This window comes from Ornithorhynchus anatinus, chromosome 14, assembly GCF_004115215.2.
Source record: "Ornithorhynchus anatinus isolate Pmale09 chromosome 14, mOrnAna1.pri.v4, whole genome shotgun sequence".
NCBI lineage: Eukaryota > Metazoa > Chordata > Mammalia > Monotremata > Ornithorhynchidae > Ornithorhynchus > Ornithorhynchus anatinus.
In genome coordinates this window covers 2,972,509-2,989,226 of record NC_041741.1, presented here as the reverse complement: position 1 = coordinate 2,989,226, position 16,718 = coordinate 2,972,509, and the positions used below count along the sequence as shown (strand labels likewise).

The window sequence follows — 16,718 nt, the reverse complement described above, 5'->3', positions numbered from 1 at the left end:
TGGGTGACCCCGGGCGAATCACTTAATTTCTCCGTCCCTCATTCCCTCATCAGCAAAATGGAGTGGAACACCGTGAGCCCTATGTGAGACGGGAACTCTGTCCCGATCTTATATCTACCCCCAGCGTTTACAGAGTGCTCGGCGGACAGTAAGCGTTTAACCAGTAACACGATTATTATTATCGTTATCATCAGACATAGAGACAAACACAGATAGAAACGGAGACCCAGAGAGACACAGAACACGGGTGGAAATAGAGACCCCGAGAGAGAGACAGAGAGGGAGGGGACTCAGACAGGAATGGAGACGCAGAGAGGAGACAGAGAGAGTAGGATTTATCTTCTGTAAATCCAGATGTTGGGGAAGTGAAAAACGGCCCAAGTCCACGACCCCGGGTACTGACGTGAAGGATGGCTTAAAATACGACGGGAGGGGAGATATCGCGGGACGTTAAAAACGCCTCGGGAGCGACGGCCCTACCTAGCAGTTGTCAAAATATTGCGGGCGGAATCCTCGGGGAGGGCCTGGTCGCCCCGAAGACGTCAGGTGGCTTCGCTTGATCGATCGATCGGTGGTGTCTATCCGGCATTTCTATTGTGCAGAGCACTGTCCGAAGCTCTTAGGAGAGTAGAGTATAACAACGTGACAGGGTTGGTAGAGAAGCGGCGTCGCCCGACGGAAAGAGCACGGGCTTGCGAGTCAGATGTCAGGGGTTCTAATCCCGTCATTTCATTCCGTCATTCCTTAGTATTTATTGAGCGCTTACTATGTGCAGAGCACCGTACTAAGCGCTTGGAACGGACAAAGCGGTAACAGACAGAGACGGTCCCCGCCCTCGGACGGGCGCGCGGTCTAATCAACGGGCTTACGGTCTGATCACCGACTTGTATTCCTGCCCGTCTCCCCCTCTAGACCGTCAGCTCGCCGTGGGCGGGGAATGCATCTGTTCTATTATTCTGTGGTCCTCTCCCCAGTGCTTAGTACCCTAATAATATCATTATCATTATTATCATCGGTTGTCGATTTCCCGGGCCCTCGAGGGGACCTGAGGGGAGACACAAGCGATTCGATTCCAAAACTCTAACAGACGCCCGATAGACCATTTCTCCTCTCGTCCGATCCCGGGAAATGGGAGGGGGGCGGGAGGGACACGCCGCTTTCCACCGTCAAGCTGAAATCAAGACTTCCGGGGGTGGAAGATTAGCTTTCCAGAGGGCGGGAATCGGTTGGCGGGGCCCTAATGGGAGAAATCTCCCCCGGCGGGGCGACGGAAGAACACCACGGGCCCTGGGCCCGTTTCAACGGCTCGGGAAAAGTTTCGCGATCAGACACCGGGTCTCTCGGCCTCTACGCCCCCACGGGGCTTTTGAGTTCACTCAGGACGATGATGACGTTGGTTGGGAAGCAGCGTGGCTCAGTGGAAAGAGCACGGGCTTCGCAGTCAGAGATCATGGGTTCGAATCCCTGCTCGGCCATCTGTCAGCTGTGTGACTTCGGGCGAGTCACTTCACTTCTCGGTGCCTCGGTGACCTCATCTGTAAAACGGGGACGGAGACCGTGAGCCCCACGTGGGACGACCCGATTCGCCGGTATCTATCCCACCGCTTAGAACGGCGCTCGGCACGTAGTAAGCGCTTAACGAATACCAACGTTATCGGCGGCGGCGGCGTTTTACAGGCGAGGGAGCTGAGGCCCGGAGAAGCGAAGTGACCCGCTCAAGGTCACGCGGCAGACAGGTGGCGGAACCGGGATCAGACCCCAGGTCCCTCTGGCTCTCTCCACCGACGATAACGACTACGGCGTTCAAGCGCTCACTACGTGCCGAGCACCGTTCCAAGCGCTGGGGTGGACCCAGGGCGATCGGGCCGTCCCACGGGGGGCTCACGGTCTTCGTCCCCATTTGACAGATGAGGGAACCGAGGCGCGGAGAGGTTAAGCGGCTCGCCCGAGGTCACACGGCAGACAAGCGGCGGAGCCGGGATTAGAACCCGTGTCCTCCGACTCCCGAGCCCGGGCTCTCGCCGCCGGGCCTCTCGATCCCCTTTTTATCTTTCCACCGCCGTATTTCTCGGGGAGAGCACAGGGTCGGGGTCTCCGGGGCGGGAAGGGGGACCGATCCGCATCTCGTCCTTTCGCCCTCTCCCAAGCGCTCGGCCCGGGGCCCCGCCGCGCGGTCGGCGCTCAATAAATACCGCCGAGTGACTGAAAACGGATGAATCGCGAGGTCGCGAACTACCCCCTCATTACCGGGTCTTTAAAGCGGTAGGAAGAGGAGGAGGAGGAGGGGGAGAAAGCCCTAAAAAAGCCAACTGTAAACTGACCTCTGGCCAAAGTACACATCAATTATACAGCTTAAGTCGGGCATAATGTTTCACCCAGCTGGGTACCGTGCAGTTCGGCACAGACGCGGTCTAAAGCGCGGCCCGGTCGGTCCGAGTGTCCGTCTGGATTTCGGTCTTCATCAGCGCCGTAATTAAAGCCACGTTCCCGGCGCCGTCACCTGGTCGAGAGAGGAGAGCGGAGGGGCGGGGGCCGGGGGGGGCGGGCCGGGGCCGGGGCCGGGCTCGGACGGAGGCAACGAGGCCCGGAAGCGGTCGGGTCCCATCAGTCGACGGGATCGACCGGGCGCCCGCCCTCGCTTCCGAACCCGCGCCCCGCCCGGCTTCTCCATCCGGCAGGGAGAAGCCGACCCGATTTCCGCAGGAGGGAGCCCCGTCGTTCGGGCGTATTTAGTGAGCGCTCCCTAATGACGTCGGTATCTGTCGAGCGCTTACTACGTGCCCAGCGCTGTCCTGAGCGCCGGGGTAGACGCGGGGGAATCGGGTCGTCCCACGTGGGGCTCGCGGTCTCCATCCCCATTTTACAGATGAGGGAACCGAGGCACGGAGAAGTGAAGTGACTCGCCCACAGTCACACGGCTAAGTGGCGGAGTCGGCATTCGAACCCATGACCTCGGACTCCAAAGCCCGGGCCCTTTCCACCGAGCCTCGCTGCTTCTCCCCGTGCGCAGAGCGCCGGCCCGAGCGCTGGGGAGAGGACGGGAGAACAACAGAGCAGACGCATTCTCCGCCCGCAGCGGGCTTACGGTTTGGAGGGGGAAGAGGCGAGAATATTCCAAGCCCTCAGTACAGTGCTCCGCACATAGTGAGCGCTCAATAGACACTATCGCATGAACGAATAGAAAGAAAGAAATGGCGGATGTGGGCATAAGCGGCGGGGGGCCGGGACCGGGGACGAATAAAGCGGGCGACGCAGAAGGGAAGGATGGCTTCCGGTGGGTCCCGGGACTCAGGGGGTCGTGAGTTCCGATCCCGGCTCCGCCCCCCCGTCCGCCGTCCGAGACCGCGGGCGAGTCGCTTCACTGGGCCTCAGTTTCCCTCACCTGGAAGACGGAGACCGCGAGCCCCACGGGGGACCGGGACCGGGTCCGGCTCGATCGGCCGGGATCCGGCCCGGCGCCCGACGCATTATCATCGTTAAGAGGAGAAGAAGGCTTAGTCGGGGAAGGCCTCTTGGAGGAGAGGGGCCCTCGATAAGGCTTGGAAGCCGGGGCGAGCGGTTGTCCGGCAGATACGAGGAGGGAGGGCGTTCCGGGCCGGAGGCGGGACGTGGGCGAGAGGTCGGCGGCGAGATCGACGGGACGGAGGCCCGGGGAGGAGGCGGCATTAGAGGAGCCAAGTGTGTGGGCCGGATTCGCGGGACACGAGCCGGAAAGGCGGAGAAGCCCGAGGCACCAGAGCAGCGCAGGTCGGAAAACAGTAGGATGTTCCCAGGGTGGATTCCCCATAGATCCTGGAGCGGCAAAGCGGGGAGGAGGAGGCCAATTTTCGGGAACTAAAACAATCCGGCCCCCCCCCAAACCTCCCTCTGAACAATCCCCGGTCCCAGGAGATGGACACCGGAAGACTCCGCGGCGGAAGGAAACGCCGCAAGCTGACGAGGAGGTCCGCGAGTGGTGCGAGAGTCGTTGTTTCTACTATTAATAATAATAACAGCACTTGTTAAGCGCCTACTATGTGCCAAGCGCTGTTCCAGGTGATGGGGGAGATATAAGGCCATCAGGTTCTCCCACGTGGGGCTCACAGTCTTCATCCCCATTCTACGGCTGAGGGAACTGAGGCACAGAGAAGTCAAGTGACTTGCCCGAAGTCGTTCATATTATCGTTAACCGTTGATCGCAACTCTGTTCCCCAAGCAAATGTTTTCTCTACACGCTAGAGGCTGCTGCTCAACGCCACAACATTAGGGCAGGTTCTTCCAGCACCATAAAGACTGTAATAATAATAATAATAATAATAATGACGGCGGTATTTGTTAAGGGCTCACTATGTGCCTGGCACTGTGCTAAGCGCTGGGGTAGATATAAGGTAGTCGGGTTGGACACAGTCCCTGTCCCACATGGGGCTCATAGTCTTCATCCCGAATTTACAGATGAGGCAAGTGAGACACGGAGAGGTGAAGCGACATCCTCAAGGTCACCCAGCAGACAGGCGGCGGGATGGGGATTAGAACCCAGGACCTTTGACTTCCGGGCCCGTGCTCTACGCCTATGCCACGCCGCAAGCCTGTAAGCTCGACTGTCAGCTCGTCGTGGGCAGGGAGCGGGTCTGTTTATCGTTGTACTGTCCTCTCCGAACGCTTAGCCCAGTGCTCTGCGCCCCGTAAGCGCTCAATACATACGACAGAATGGACGAATGAAAGGGATGGTCGAACAGAAGGGGGAAGCTCCCTGTGGGAAGGGAGTGGGTTTATTGTTCTATTGTCCTCTCCCAAGTGCTCAGTCCAGTGCTCGGCAACATAGTAAGCGCTCCATAAATACGACTGAATGAATGAATGAGTGAATGAATGGATGGATGGATGAATGAATGGTCCTTCCTGCAGGGGCATCTGGAAGAGAGGAGCGCCCTCTACCGGTAGAGGCGGAGACTGCTACACCAGGTCATCAGTAATAATAATAATATTTGCTAATAATAATCATCATCATTGTATTTTCTAAGCGCTATGTGAAAAGCACTGTTCTAAGCGCTGGGGGAATCAGGGTGATCAGGTTGGCCCACGTGGGGCTCACAATCAATCCCTCTTTTCCAGATGAGGTAAACTGAGGCCCAGAGAAGCGAAGCGACTTGCCCACAGTCGCACAGCTGACAAGCGGCGGAGCCGGGATTAGAACCCATGACCTCTGACTCCCAAGCCCGGGCTCTTTCCACTGAGCCACGCTGCTTCTGCTTCGCTTACCGTGTGCTAAGCGCTGGGGTGAATCCAAGCAAATCGGGTTGGACGCAGTCCCTGTCCCCCCTGGGGCTCCCAGTGTCCATCCCCATTTTTCAGATGAGGTCACTGAGGCCCAGAGAAGTGAAATGACCTATCCCAGGGGGGTCACACAGCAGCATTCATTCATTCAACCGTATTTATTGAGCGCTATGTGGCAGAGCACTGTTCTAAGCGCTTGGAAGGTGCAATTGGGCAGCAGATAAGGGTCAGGGCGGGGATTAGAACCCATGACCTTCTGCCTCCCAGGCCCGTGCTTGGTCGGTCAGTCTGTCTGGAGGTCACACAACCCCCTCCCGGCAGCTCACTGACCCAGTCGACTGGGGTGGGGGGGGGTCCACTAGAGAAGCAGCGTGGCTTAGTGGAAAGAGGCCGGGCTTGGGAGTCAGAGGTCATGGGTTCGAATCCCGGCTCTGCCACTTGTCAGCTGTGGGACTGCGGGCAAGTCGCTTCACTTCTCCGGGCCTCAGTGACCTCACCTGTAAAATGGGGGCGAAGACTGGGAGCCCCACGTGGGCCCACCCGATGACCCTGTTATCTCCCCCAGCGCTTACAACAGTGCTCTGCACAGAGTAAGCGCTTAACACAGACCAACACTGTTAAGAGAAGCAGCGTGGCTTAGTGGAAAGAGGCCGGGCTTGGGAGTCCGAGGTCACGGGTTCGAATCCCGCCTCTGCCCCTTGTCAGCTGGGTGACCGTGGGCGAGTCGCTTCACTTCTCCGGGCCTCGCGACCTCATCTGCAAAATGGGGATGAAACTGGGAGCCTCACGTGGCACAACCTGATGACCTTATATCTACCTGCCACTTGTCAGCTGTGTGACTGTCGGCAAGTCACTTCTCTGGGCCTCAGTTCCCTCATCTGTAAAATGGGGATGAAGACTGGGAGCCCCACGTGGGACAAGCTGATTCCCCTGGGTCTCCCCCAGCGCTTAGAACGGTGCTCTGCACATAGTAAGCGCTGAACAGATACCAACATTATTATTATTACCTCAGCGCTTAGAACAGTGCTCTGCAACACAGCAAGCGCTTACCAAATACCGACATTATTATTATTACCCACTGTTGGGTAAGGACGGTCTCTTACCTGTGGCCGAATTGTACTTTCCAAGCGCTTAGTACGGTGCTCTGCGTACAGTAAGCGCTCAATAAATACGACGGAATGAATCGTCTCTGTGGCCGAATTTCCAAGCGCTTAGTGCGGTGCTTTGCACATAGTAAGCGCTCAAGACATGTGAGTGAGTGAGTGAGTGAATGTGAGTGAATGTGAGTGAGTGAATGAGTGAGTGAATGAGTGAGTGAATGTGAGTGAGTGAATGTGAGTGAGTGAATGTGAGTGAGTGAATGAGTGAGTGAGTGAGTGAATGAGTGAGTGAGTGAGTGAATGAGTGAGTGAGTGAATGAGTGATTGAGTGAATGAGTGATTGAGTGAATGAGTGAGTGAATGTGAGTGAGTGAATGAGTGAGTGAATGTGAGTGAATGAGTGAGTGAATGAGTGAGTGAATGTGAGTGAGTGAATGAGTGAGTGAATGAGTGAATGTGAATGAGTGAATGTGAATGAGTGAGTGAATGTGAGTGAGTGAATGTGAGTGAATGAGTGAGTGAAAGAGTGAGTGAAAGAGTGAGTGAAAGAGTGAGTGAATGTGAGTGAATGTGAGTGAGTGAATGTGAGTGAATGAGTGAGTGAATGAGTGAGTGAATGAGTGAATGTGAATGAGTGAGTGAATGTGAGTGAGTGAATGTGAGTGAATGAGTGAGTGAAAGAGTGAGTGAAAGAGTGAGTGAATGTGAGTGAGTGAATGTAAGTGAATGAGTGAGTGAAAGAGTGAGTGAAAGAGTGAGTGAATGTGAGTGAGTGAATGTAAGTGAATGAGTGAGTGAATGAGTGAGTGAATGTGAGTGAGTGAATGAGTGAGTGAATGTGAATGAGTGAGTGAATGTGAGTGAATGAGTGAGTGAAAGAGTGAATGTGAATGTGAGTGAGTGAATGAATGAAAGTCACGCGCAAGGCGTCCTTGCTCTACTATAAAGGTCACGCGGTGGCGGGGTGGCGGGGCGGCGGGAGCCCCCCCATTGGCTCAGCGGGGACGGGAAAGGCCCAATGGGCTGGGGAGAGCGGGAGGGGGGGGCGCAGGGCGCGGCGCTGCCGGCGCGCGGCCGGGGCGTCGGGGCCCGCGCCCGTGCGCGCGCCCGGGCGGTTGAGCGCCTCCTCCCCGAGCTGCGGCCGAGCGGGGGATGGGAGCGGGCGAGGCCGCCTCCTCCAGGAAGCCCTCCCTCATCGAGCCCTCTTCTTCCCTTCCGCGTCGCCCTCACTGGCTCCTTCAGAGCCACGATCATAATAATGGTGTTGGTTCAGCGCTCACTCTGTGCCGAGCACTGTTCTAAGAATCATGTTGGTATTTGTTAATGATGACGTTGATACTTGTTAATGATGATGTTGGTATTTGTTCAGCGCTTACTCTGTGCCAAGCGCCGTTCTGATAATCGTGTTGGTATTTGTTAAGCGCTTACTACTACTACTACTAATAATGTTGGTATTTGTTCAGCGCTTACTCTGTGCCAAGCGCCGTTCTGATAATCATGTTGGTATTTGTTAAGCGCTTACTATGTGCCGAGCACTGTTCTAAGCGCCGAGGGAGATACAGGGTCGTCGGGTCGTGCCACGTGAGGCTCACGGTTAATCCCCATTTGACAGGTGAGGTCACTGAGGCCCAGAGAAGTGAAGTGACTGGCCCGCGGTCACACAGCTGACAAATGGCAGAGCCGGGAGTCGAACCCATGACCTCCGACTCCCAAGCCCGGGCTCTTCCCACTGAGCCGCGCTGCTTCTCTGTGTGCCGAGCTGCGTTCTAAGCGCCGGGGGAGATCCGGGGTCATCGGGTCGTCCCACTTGAGGCTCCCAGTCTTCATCCCCATTTGACCGGTGAGGGAACTGAGGCCCAGAGAAGTGAAGTGACTCGCCCGCGGTCACACAGCTGACAAGCGGCAGGGCCGGAATTCGAACCCATGACCCGTTAAGCTATGTGCAGAGCACCGTTCTAAGCGCTGGGGGAGAACCAGGGTCATCGGGTCGTCCCACGTGAGGCTCCCAGTCTTCATCCCCATTTGCCAGGTGAGGGAACTGAGGCCCAGAGAAGTGAAGTGACTCGCCCGCGGTCACCCAGCTGACAAGCGGCGGAGTCGGGATTCAAACCCATGACCTCTGACTCCCACGCCCGGGCTCTTTCCACTAAGCCACGCTGCTTCCTTATGTCTCTGAACGTAAAGACTTGGCAGTTTCTTGCTTTTGATTTTCAAATAGGCCCGGAGAAAGCCACGTGCCGCTTGGCGGAGGGCAGCGCAGTTCACTCATTCATCCGATCGTATGTACTGAGCGCTTACCGTACGCAGAGCGCCGGGCTAAGCACCTGGCAAGGTCCACTATAACAATAAACAGACACATTCCCCGCCCACCACGAGCTTACCATCTAGAGAAGGAGCGTAGCTTAGTGGCAAGAGCCCGGGCTTAGGAGTCAGAGGTCATGGGTTCGAATCCCGGCTCCACCGCTTATCGGCTGCGTGACTCTGGGCGAGTCACTTAAGTTCTCTGGGCCTCATTTCCCTCATCTGTAAAATGGGGATGAAGACTGTGAGCCCCGCGTGGGACAACCTGATCACCTTGTCTCTACCTCAGCGGTTAGAACAGTGCCGGGCACATAGTAAGCGCTTAACAAATACCACCATCATTATTACCTTTAGAGGGGGAGAGAGACGTGAATATTCAAATACGTGAGCCCGTTGTGGGCGAGGAATGTGACTGTTTACTGCTGTACGGTACTCTCCCAAACGCTTAGTACGGTGCTCCGCGCGGCGTAAGCACTCGATAAATACGATCGAACGAATGAAAAAGTTCAATCAGGCTGTCGCGTCTCCTCACGGATTCCCGTCCTAGCCCGGGACAAAACAGACGTGTGAATTTGACTCCTCGGACGAAGAGCCAGTCGAAGGAGAGCGGACTCCATTTCACATCTCCTGGTAAGTCCACGCAAACCTTCTCAGAGAATCACCAGTCTTTGCTCGGCCCATAACGAGCGCTCAGTAAGTAGGATCGAATGAGTACTCTCGGAGGGATCTTTCTCTGAGCAAGTGACTCGCCCGCGGTCACACGGCTGACGGAGCCGGGATTCGAACCCATGACCTCCGGCTCCCAAGCGCGGGCTCTCTCCACCGAGCCGCGCCGAGCCCGTGACCTCGGGGGTCATCCTCCGCTCCTCTCTTTCATTCAACCCACGCATTCCGAAACTCGTCGGTTCGACCTCCACCCCGCTACAGTCCGCGTTGTCGCCCGCCTTCGCCGTCCCGACCGCTCCTTGGTCGAGCCGAGCGTTCGTCCCGTCCCGACTACTGCATCAGCCTCCCCGCCTCCCGTCTCTTCCCCGGCCCCGATCCGTACTTCACTCCGCTTCCCAGATCTTTTTTCCAAGAAAAACGTTCAGGACGCGCCTCTCCACTCTTCAGGAACCTCCGGCGGTTGCCCGTCCGCCTCCGCGACAAACAGAAATTCCTCGCCGTGGGCTTGGGGGGGGGCTCGATCACCCCGCCCCCTTGTCTCACCTCCCCGATGTCCCACCCCAACGCGGCCCTCGCGCTCGGCTCCTCCGACGCCGACCTACTCGCTGCGCCTCGATCCCGTCTGTCTCGTAGCCGAGCCCTCGTCCACCCCCCGAGCTCCCTCCCCCTTGGCGCCCGACCGTCTGTTTCAGCGCCCGTCCCCCGAAGGATAGACCGTGAAGTGACTCGCCCCGGTTTTCCGACGCCGCGGCAATTTTTGTTTCGGTCTTCCAGTGGTTATCGAACTTGCCTTTTAGCGGGGTGGTGACGAAGGCAAATCAGAGCGTGTTTTTCCTCTTGTGCGTGTTTCAGGTTGGACCCGTCACCTGTGCATTATCCACAGTTCCTGGGATTATGCTCTCTCCCAGGTAGGTGACTGCTCATTTTCCCCGCCGGGAAAAATTTCCTCCGTCGCAATTCCCTGGATTCGGAGCCCACGGCCGGGAATCGCGAGCCTTTGGAGCACGAGGATCCCGAAGTGTCAGGTTTGCCACGATGCTACTCGCTGTGGACGGTAAGCCCGGTGTGGGCGGGGATCGCCTCGCTCCAGGGCCAAATTGTACTCTCGAAGTGCTCAGTACAGCGCCCCGCGCCCCGTAAGCGCTCGAGAAATACGACGGAGCTCCTCGGGGGCAGGGATCGGCTTGGGAGAGGGCTCTCAACTCCGTCTCTCTCCTTTCCTAGGTTGCAGATTTAAAGATGTTGGACGAAATCTTCAGAAGGATCTAGGTATGCCAGCTGGGAACTACCAGCCCCTAACTATTGTTCTTTTCTCTCGGGGGAACCATCGGTTCGACGTTTAGCCTTCGTTGCTGGAATCTTTAGGCACAGCCCATTCATTCGTTGAGCGCTTACTGTGTGCAGAACGCTGGACCGAGTGCTTGGGGGAAGGACAGTATAACGGTAAACAGAACCGACACCCTCCGACGCTGTTGATTTTGGATCCCCCAACGTGGATCGCAGCAGAATCCCTGGATTTCTTTCTTCACCGGGCATTTTAGCACTGGACGTTTTACACGCAATACACGCAATGTATCTATAGTAGCGTGGTTTAGCGGCAAGAGGCCGGGCTTGGGAGTCAAAGGTCGAGGGTTCGAATCCCGGCTGTGCCCCTTATCAGCTGTGTGACTGGGGGCAAGTCACTTCACTTCTCTGTGCCTTGGTGACCTCCTCTGGAAAATGGGGATGAAGACCGTGAGCCCCACGTGGGACGACCTGATCACCTGGTATGGCAATAATAATGCTGGTATTTGCTAAGCGCTTACTCGGCGCGGAGCACCGTTCTAAGCACTGGGGTAGATCCAGGGTCATCAGGTCGTCCCACGTGAGGCTCGCAGTCTTCATCCCCATTTTCCAGATGAGGTCACCGAGGCACAGAGAACAACAACAATAATGTTGGCATTTGTTAAACGCTTACTACGTGCAGAGCACCGTTCTAAGCGCCGGGGGAGATCCGGGGCCGTCGGGTCGTCCCACGGGAGGCTCACGGCTACTCCCCATTTTCCAGGTGAGGTCACCGAGGCACCGAGAAGTGAAGTGACTCGCCCACGGTCACCCAGCCGACGGGCGGCGGAGCCGGGATACGAACCCGTGACCTCCGGCTCCCCAGCCCGGGCTCTTTCCACTGAGCCGCGCTGCTTCTCGTATCTCTTCTATCTACATTCTCTCGTACATCTTCTGGTATCTCCCCCCAGCGCTTAGAACAGTTCTTCGCACATAGTCATAGCGCTTAAAAAGAATCATTATATATAAAACGTACATAGACACCCACGGAGATTCTTAGGACAGTGCTCTCCCCTCTAGACTGTAAGCTCACTGTGGGCTGGGAATCGGGTCTATTATTTGGGGTCCTCTTCCAAGCGCTTAGTACAGCGCTCTCCCCCACAGACCGGCGGCTCGCGACGGGCAGGGACCGTGTCCCCGTCTCGTTCTGCCGTCCCCTCCCAAGGGCTTAGTACAGTCCTCTCCGCCTCGCGACCGTAAGCTCGTCGCGGGCCAGGAGCGCGTCTGTTCCTCGCTCCCCCGTCCCCTCCCGAGCGCCGCCGGGCACAGTCGGCGCTCGGTAAATAGCCGGATGAACGAACGTGTGACGTTTCCCGTCCGTGTCGGCCCGGGCAGGGGAACCGAAGAGCTGCGGCGCCCGGGACCTGTTCGTGTTCTGCACCCGAGGAGAACTAGCCAGGTACAGGGTCCCCGACCTGCCGGACGCCTACCGGCGGCCGGGCTTCGCCGTCCACCGCCACCCCTTCCCCGACGGCGACGCCCCGGCCGTGGCCGGCTGCCGCGCCATCCTGGACGAGCTCGCGGCCTGTCTGGACGCCGACCGCAAGACCGTAATTCAGCGCGTCTCGGCCCGCGCCGGACTCCCGATCCGACCGTACCTGCCGGGCCCTCTCTTTCATTCATTCATTCGACCGTATTTACTGAGCGCTTAGTATGTGCGGAGCACTGGACCGAACGCTTGGAATGGACAGTTGGGCCACAGGGGGACCATCCCCGCCCAGTGACGGGCTCACGGTCTAAGCGGGGGAGACGGCAGAGCGTTGGACTAAGCGCTCGGGAGAGGACGACCGAAGAAATACTATCCCGGGCCCTGCCACTTGCCCGCTGTGGGACCTCGGGCGAGTCCAAGAAGCGGAGAGGCGGCGTGGCTCGGTGGCGAGAGCCCGGGCTGGGGGGGGGTCGGCGGTCATGGGTTCGAATCCCGCCTCCGCCACTCGTCAGCCGTGTGACCGAAGTCACTTCTCTGGGTCTCGGTTCCCTCGTCTGGAAAATGGGGATGAAGGCCGGGAGCCCCGCGGGGGACAACCCGATTGCCCTGTATCTACCCCGGCGCTTAGAACGGGGCACGTAGTGAGCGCTTAACGAATACCAACACTATCATCATTGAGTCACTTCGCTTCTCCGGGCCTCAGTTCCCTCATCTGTAAAACGGGGATCGAGACCGTGAGCCCCACGTGGGACGGGGACTGCGTCTAGCTCGATTTGCCTGGATCCACCCCAGCGCTTAGTACGGTGCCCGGCCCATAGTAAGCACTTAAATAATAATGAGGACGGTATTTGTCAAGCGCTCACTGCGGGCCGGGCACCGTCATCGTCGTCGTTATAAAGGTGCTTACGTTTGGTTTCTCTTTCAGCTGTTACGGAGGTCTGGGGCGCTCCTGTCTCGGTAAGGAACGGGCGAGCTCTGTCGTCTCCAAACTCCCGTGGGAACTGCGATCCTCGGGGAGTTTCGCTTTCCGAGCCAGCGGGTTCCCCCGTCTGACTAAAATCGAGCCGAGGCGAAACGCAGCGGGAACGAGGGGACCGACTGCCTCGAAACTCGGCCCTCGAGGCGTCTTGGACCCCGAGCCGATTCCCCTGGAAGGTCTGGAGAGACTAGATTGTTCCGGAAGGGCCGAGGAACCCGTTGACTGGTTAATGAGAATAATAATAATCCTGCAGAGGTGCCCTTCCCTTCCCCCTGGCCCCCCGAGTTGCTTATGATAATAATAATGATATTTAAGTGCTTACTGTGTTCCAGCCACTGTACGAAGCGCCGGTGTGGTACACACGGATCAGGTCGGGCCCGGTCCCTGTCCCCCGTTGGGCTCCCCGTCTTCATCCCCCTTTTCCGGATGAGGGAACTGAGGCCCGGAGAAGTGAAGTGGCTTGCCCGAGGCCACACGGCAGACAAGTGGCGGAGCCGGGATTAGAACCCATGGCTTTCTGACACCCAGGCATTGCTCTATCCACTACGTCAGGCTCCTCCTTTACGGTCTTGGGGTCCCCGGGCCGGCACAGAAAGCTACTTTTAAAGTAGAAGTCGGACATCGGATTTTCAAAGAATCCCACTCCCTCGGCACCGTACTCGTCCGCTCAACTGTATTTATCTTCATCACCCTTTTTATTTTGTTTAAGGAGACGTACATCATCCTGATTCCATTTATCTGCCATCGGTTTTTACGAGATGTTCTTCCCCTCGACTCTATTTATCGCCATGGTTCTCGTCTGCCCGTCTCCCCCGATTAGACCGTGAGCCCGTCAGAGGGCAGGGACCGTCTCTGTCTGTTGCCGATTTGTACATTCCAAGCGCTTAGTACAGTGCTCTGCACATAGTAAGCGCTCAATAAATACTATTGAATGAACTCCCCGCCGTGCCCAGTTACAATCGATAGAATCTTTTGCACCAGCACCAAGTTACACGCAGCTTGAGAGCTCGTTGTCGGCGACTGTCTATTGCTCTGTCGTACTCTCCCAAGCGCTTAGTACAGCGCTCTGCACGCAGTAAGGCTCGATACATACCATCGAACGAAAGGTGAGGCGGAGCGCGGGGTGATGACGACGACAACGATGTTAAGCGCTCACTACGTGCCAAGGACCCTTCGAAGCGCTGGGGTAGATACAAGGAAATCGGGTTGCCTCGTGGAGCTCCCGGTCTTCGTCCCCATTTTCCAGATGAGGGGACTGAGGCCCAGAGAAGTGAAGTGACGTGGCCGAAGTCACCCAGCCGACAAGGGGCGGAGCCGGGATTCGAACCCACGTCCTCTGACTCCCAAGCCCGGGCTCCTCCCGCTGAGCCGCGCTGCTTCTCGAGGCCTCTTTCTGTTCTCTCTCCCTAGTGGCGGCCTGCCTCCTCCTCCGCTTATCCGACACCGGAGCGATCCAGGAAGTCATAGACGGCCTTCGAAACCCAAGAGGGTCTGGAGCAATTCAGACCAGAAAGGTAATGGGAGTCCGGGATTTCGAGAAGGGAGAGACGGCGACGGACCCGGGAAAGCACCGCAAAACCCCCAACGCCTTCATCTCACTGGTTATGATGGTGGGCTGGGTGAGACGCCGACCCCGTGCCAGGCGCTGTATTAGGCGCTGGGATCGATGCGAGCGGAGCGCGTTGGACGCAGTCCCTGCCCCCGTGGGGCTCACCGTCTTCATCCCCCATTTGACAGATGAGGGAACCGAGGCCCAGAAAAGCGAAGGGACTTGCCCGCGGCCAACCGGGCAGAAACATCTGCGACTGCGAGCCCTTGTCGGGGATTGTCTCTGTCTGATGCCGAATTTCGAATCGTACCGTGTCCGGCACCCAGTAGGGCGCTCAGTAAATACGACTGAACGAACGAACCCAGGCCCTTCTGATTCCCAGGCCCGGGCCTCCGCCCCACGCTGCTTTTCAGTCTCCTCCCCAATGGAAGAGAAGAGTCCTCTTGTTTTTGTCCGTCTGTCTCCCCAGTTAGGCCGTGACCCTGTCACTGGGCGGGGATGGTCTCTATCTGTTGCCGAATTGTCCAAGCGCTTAGTCCAGTGCTCCGCACATAGGAAGCGCTCAGTAAATACTATCGAATGGACTAAAGCCCGGTTCGATCATTTCCCAGTTCTCTTCCAGCAATACATTACCTCCACGAGTTCCGGACAACCTGGCCGCTCACGACTCGGCGACCAAAGACCCGGACGGAGACCCTCTCTCGATGAAGCCAACGCGCCCCATTTAGCCGACGGGCCCGGCAGATCCTGTCCGCGGCTCTTCTCCGGACTGACTCCGGGGCCTCTGGAATTGAAATTGCAAATGCAAAGGTCCTACCAACCGTCAGCCCGAGCGAGGTGGGCCCAGCAGCTTTGTGGTGTGCGTTTACATGGCGGCCGGGGGAGGAGGAGGTGTTTTCCGAGCGGCCGCCCCGCGGGGTTTTGGCGAGAAGAAATCTCTCGGGGAAAGGATCTGGGGTCGCCAACAGCTGCGGGACAGAGGGTAACGGCGCACGGCACGTTGCTGAAGGGGAACAGATCCCAAGCGTAGGTGAAGGAGGGAGAGGGCAAGTAGGAAAATGAGGTTGAGATTGGGGATTCTCAAGTCAATCATCCTATATCGATAATAATGACGACGACGGTTTCGGTTAAGCGCTTACTATGTGCCGAGCTCTAAGCCCAGGGGCGGACACGAGATCGTCGGGTTGTCCCACGGGGGGCTCACGGTCTTCGTCCCCATTTGACAGAGGAGGAAACTGAGGCCCAGAGAAGTTAAGTGGCTTGCCCAAGGTCACGCAGCAGACGAGTGGCCGAGCCGGGTTTAGAACCCGCGTCCTCTGGCTCCCAAGCCCGGGCTCCTTCCACTAAGTCCCACTGCTGCTCCACCGAGCCCTTACCGTGTGCAGAGCGCTGAGCTAAGCACCTGGGCGAGTACGACCTAAGGGTTGGTAGACGTGATAATAATTACGGTATTTGTTTAGCGCTCACTATATGCCAGGCCCTGTACTAAGCGCTGGGGTAGACAGAAACAAATCGGGTTGGACCCAGTCCCCGGCCCACGTGGGGCTCACGGTCTCCATCCCCATTTTATAGATGAGGGAACTGAGGCTCAGAAAAGTGACTTAATGATAATGATGATGGCATTTGTTAAGCGCTTACTACGTGCCAAGCACTGTTCTAAGCGCTGGGGGTCGGGGGATACAAGGAATCAGGTTGTCCCACGTGGGGCTCACGGTCTTCATCCCCATTTTACAGCCGAGGGAACTGAGGCACGGAGAAGATAAGCAACTTGCCCGAAGTCCCACAGCCCAAGACTTGCCTCGGGTCACCCAACAGAGAAGGGGGCGGAGGCGGGATTAATAGTAATAACGTTGGTACTTGTTAAGCGCTCACTATGTGCAGAGCACTGTTCTAAGCGCTGGGGGAGATACAGGGTCATCAGTTTTCCCCACGCGAGGCTCACCGTCTTCATCCCCATTTGACAGATGAGGTCACCGAGGCCCAGAGAAGTGAAGTGACTCGCCCACAGTCACAGAGCTGACAAGTGGCAGAGCCGGGAGTCGAACCCATGACCTCTGACCCCGAAGCCCAGGCTCTCTCCACTGAGCCACGGTACAAATCCGAGGGCAAGCGGGACGCAGA

General features: G+C 57.5%; 1 protein-coding gene across 1 annotated transcript; it reads left to right on the top strand.

Moving 5' to 3' along the window:
- Window positions 1-1,240: 1,240 nt before the first annotated feature.
- On the top strand, window positions 1,241-14,992 carry CDKN3 (cyclin dependent kinase inhibitor 3). The gene is made up of 8 exons (XM_039914113.1): window positions 1,241-1,396; window positions 9,199-9,281; window positions 10,170-10,225; window positions 10,542-10,586; window positions 11,976-12,039; window positions 12,995-13,026; window positions 14,459-14,562; window positions 14,786-14,992. The coding sequence occupies exons 1-8, from the start codon at window positions 1,241-1,243 to the stop codon at window positions 14,885-14,887; spliced, it is 642 nt and encodes a 213-aa protein (XP_039770047.1). The 3' UTR covers window positions 14,888-14,992.
- Window positions 14,993-16,718: the final 1,726 nt, after the last annotated feature.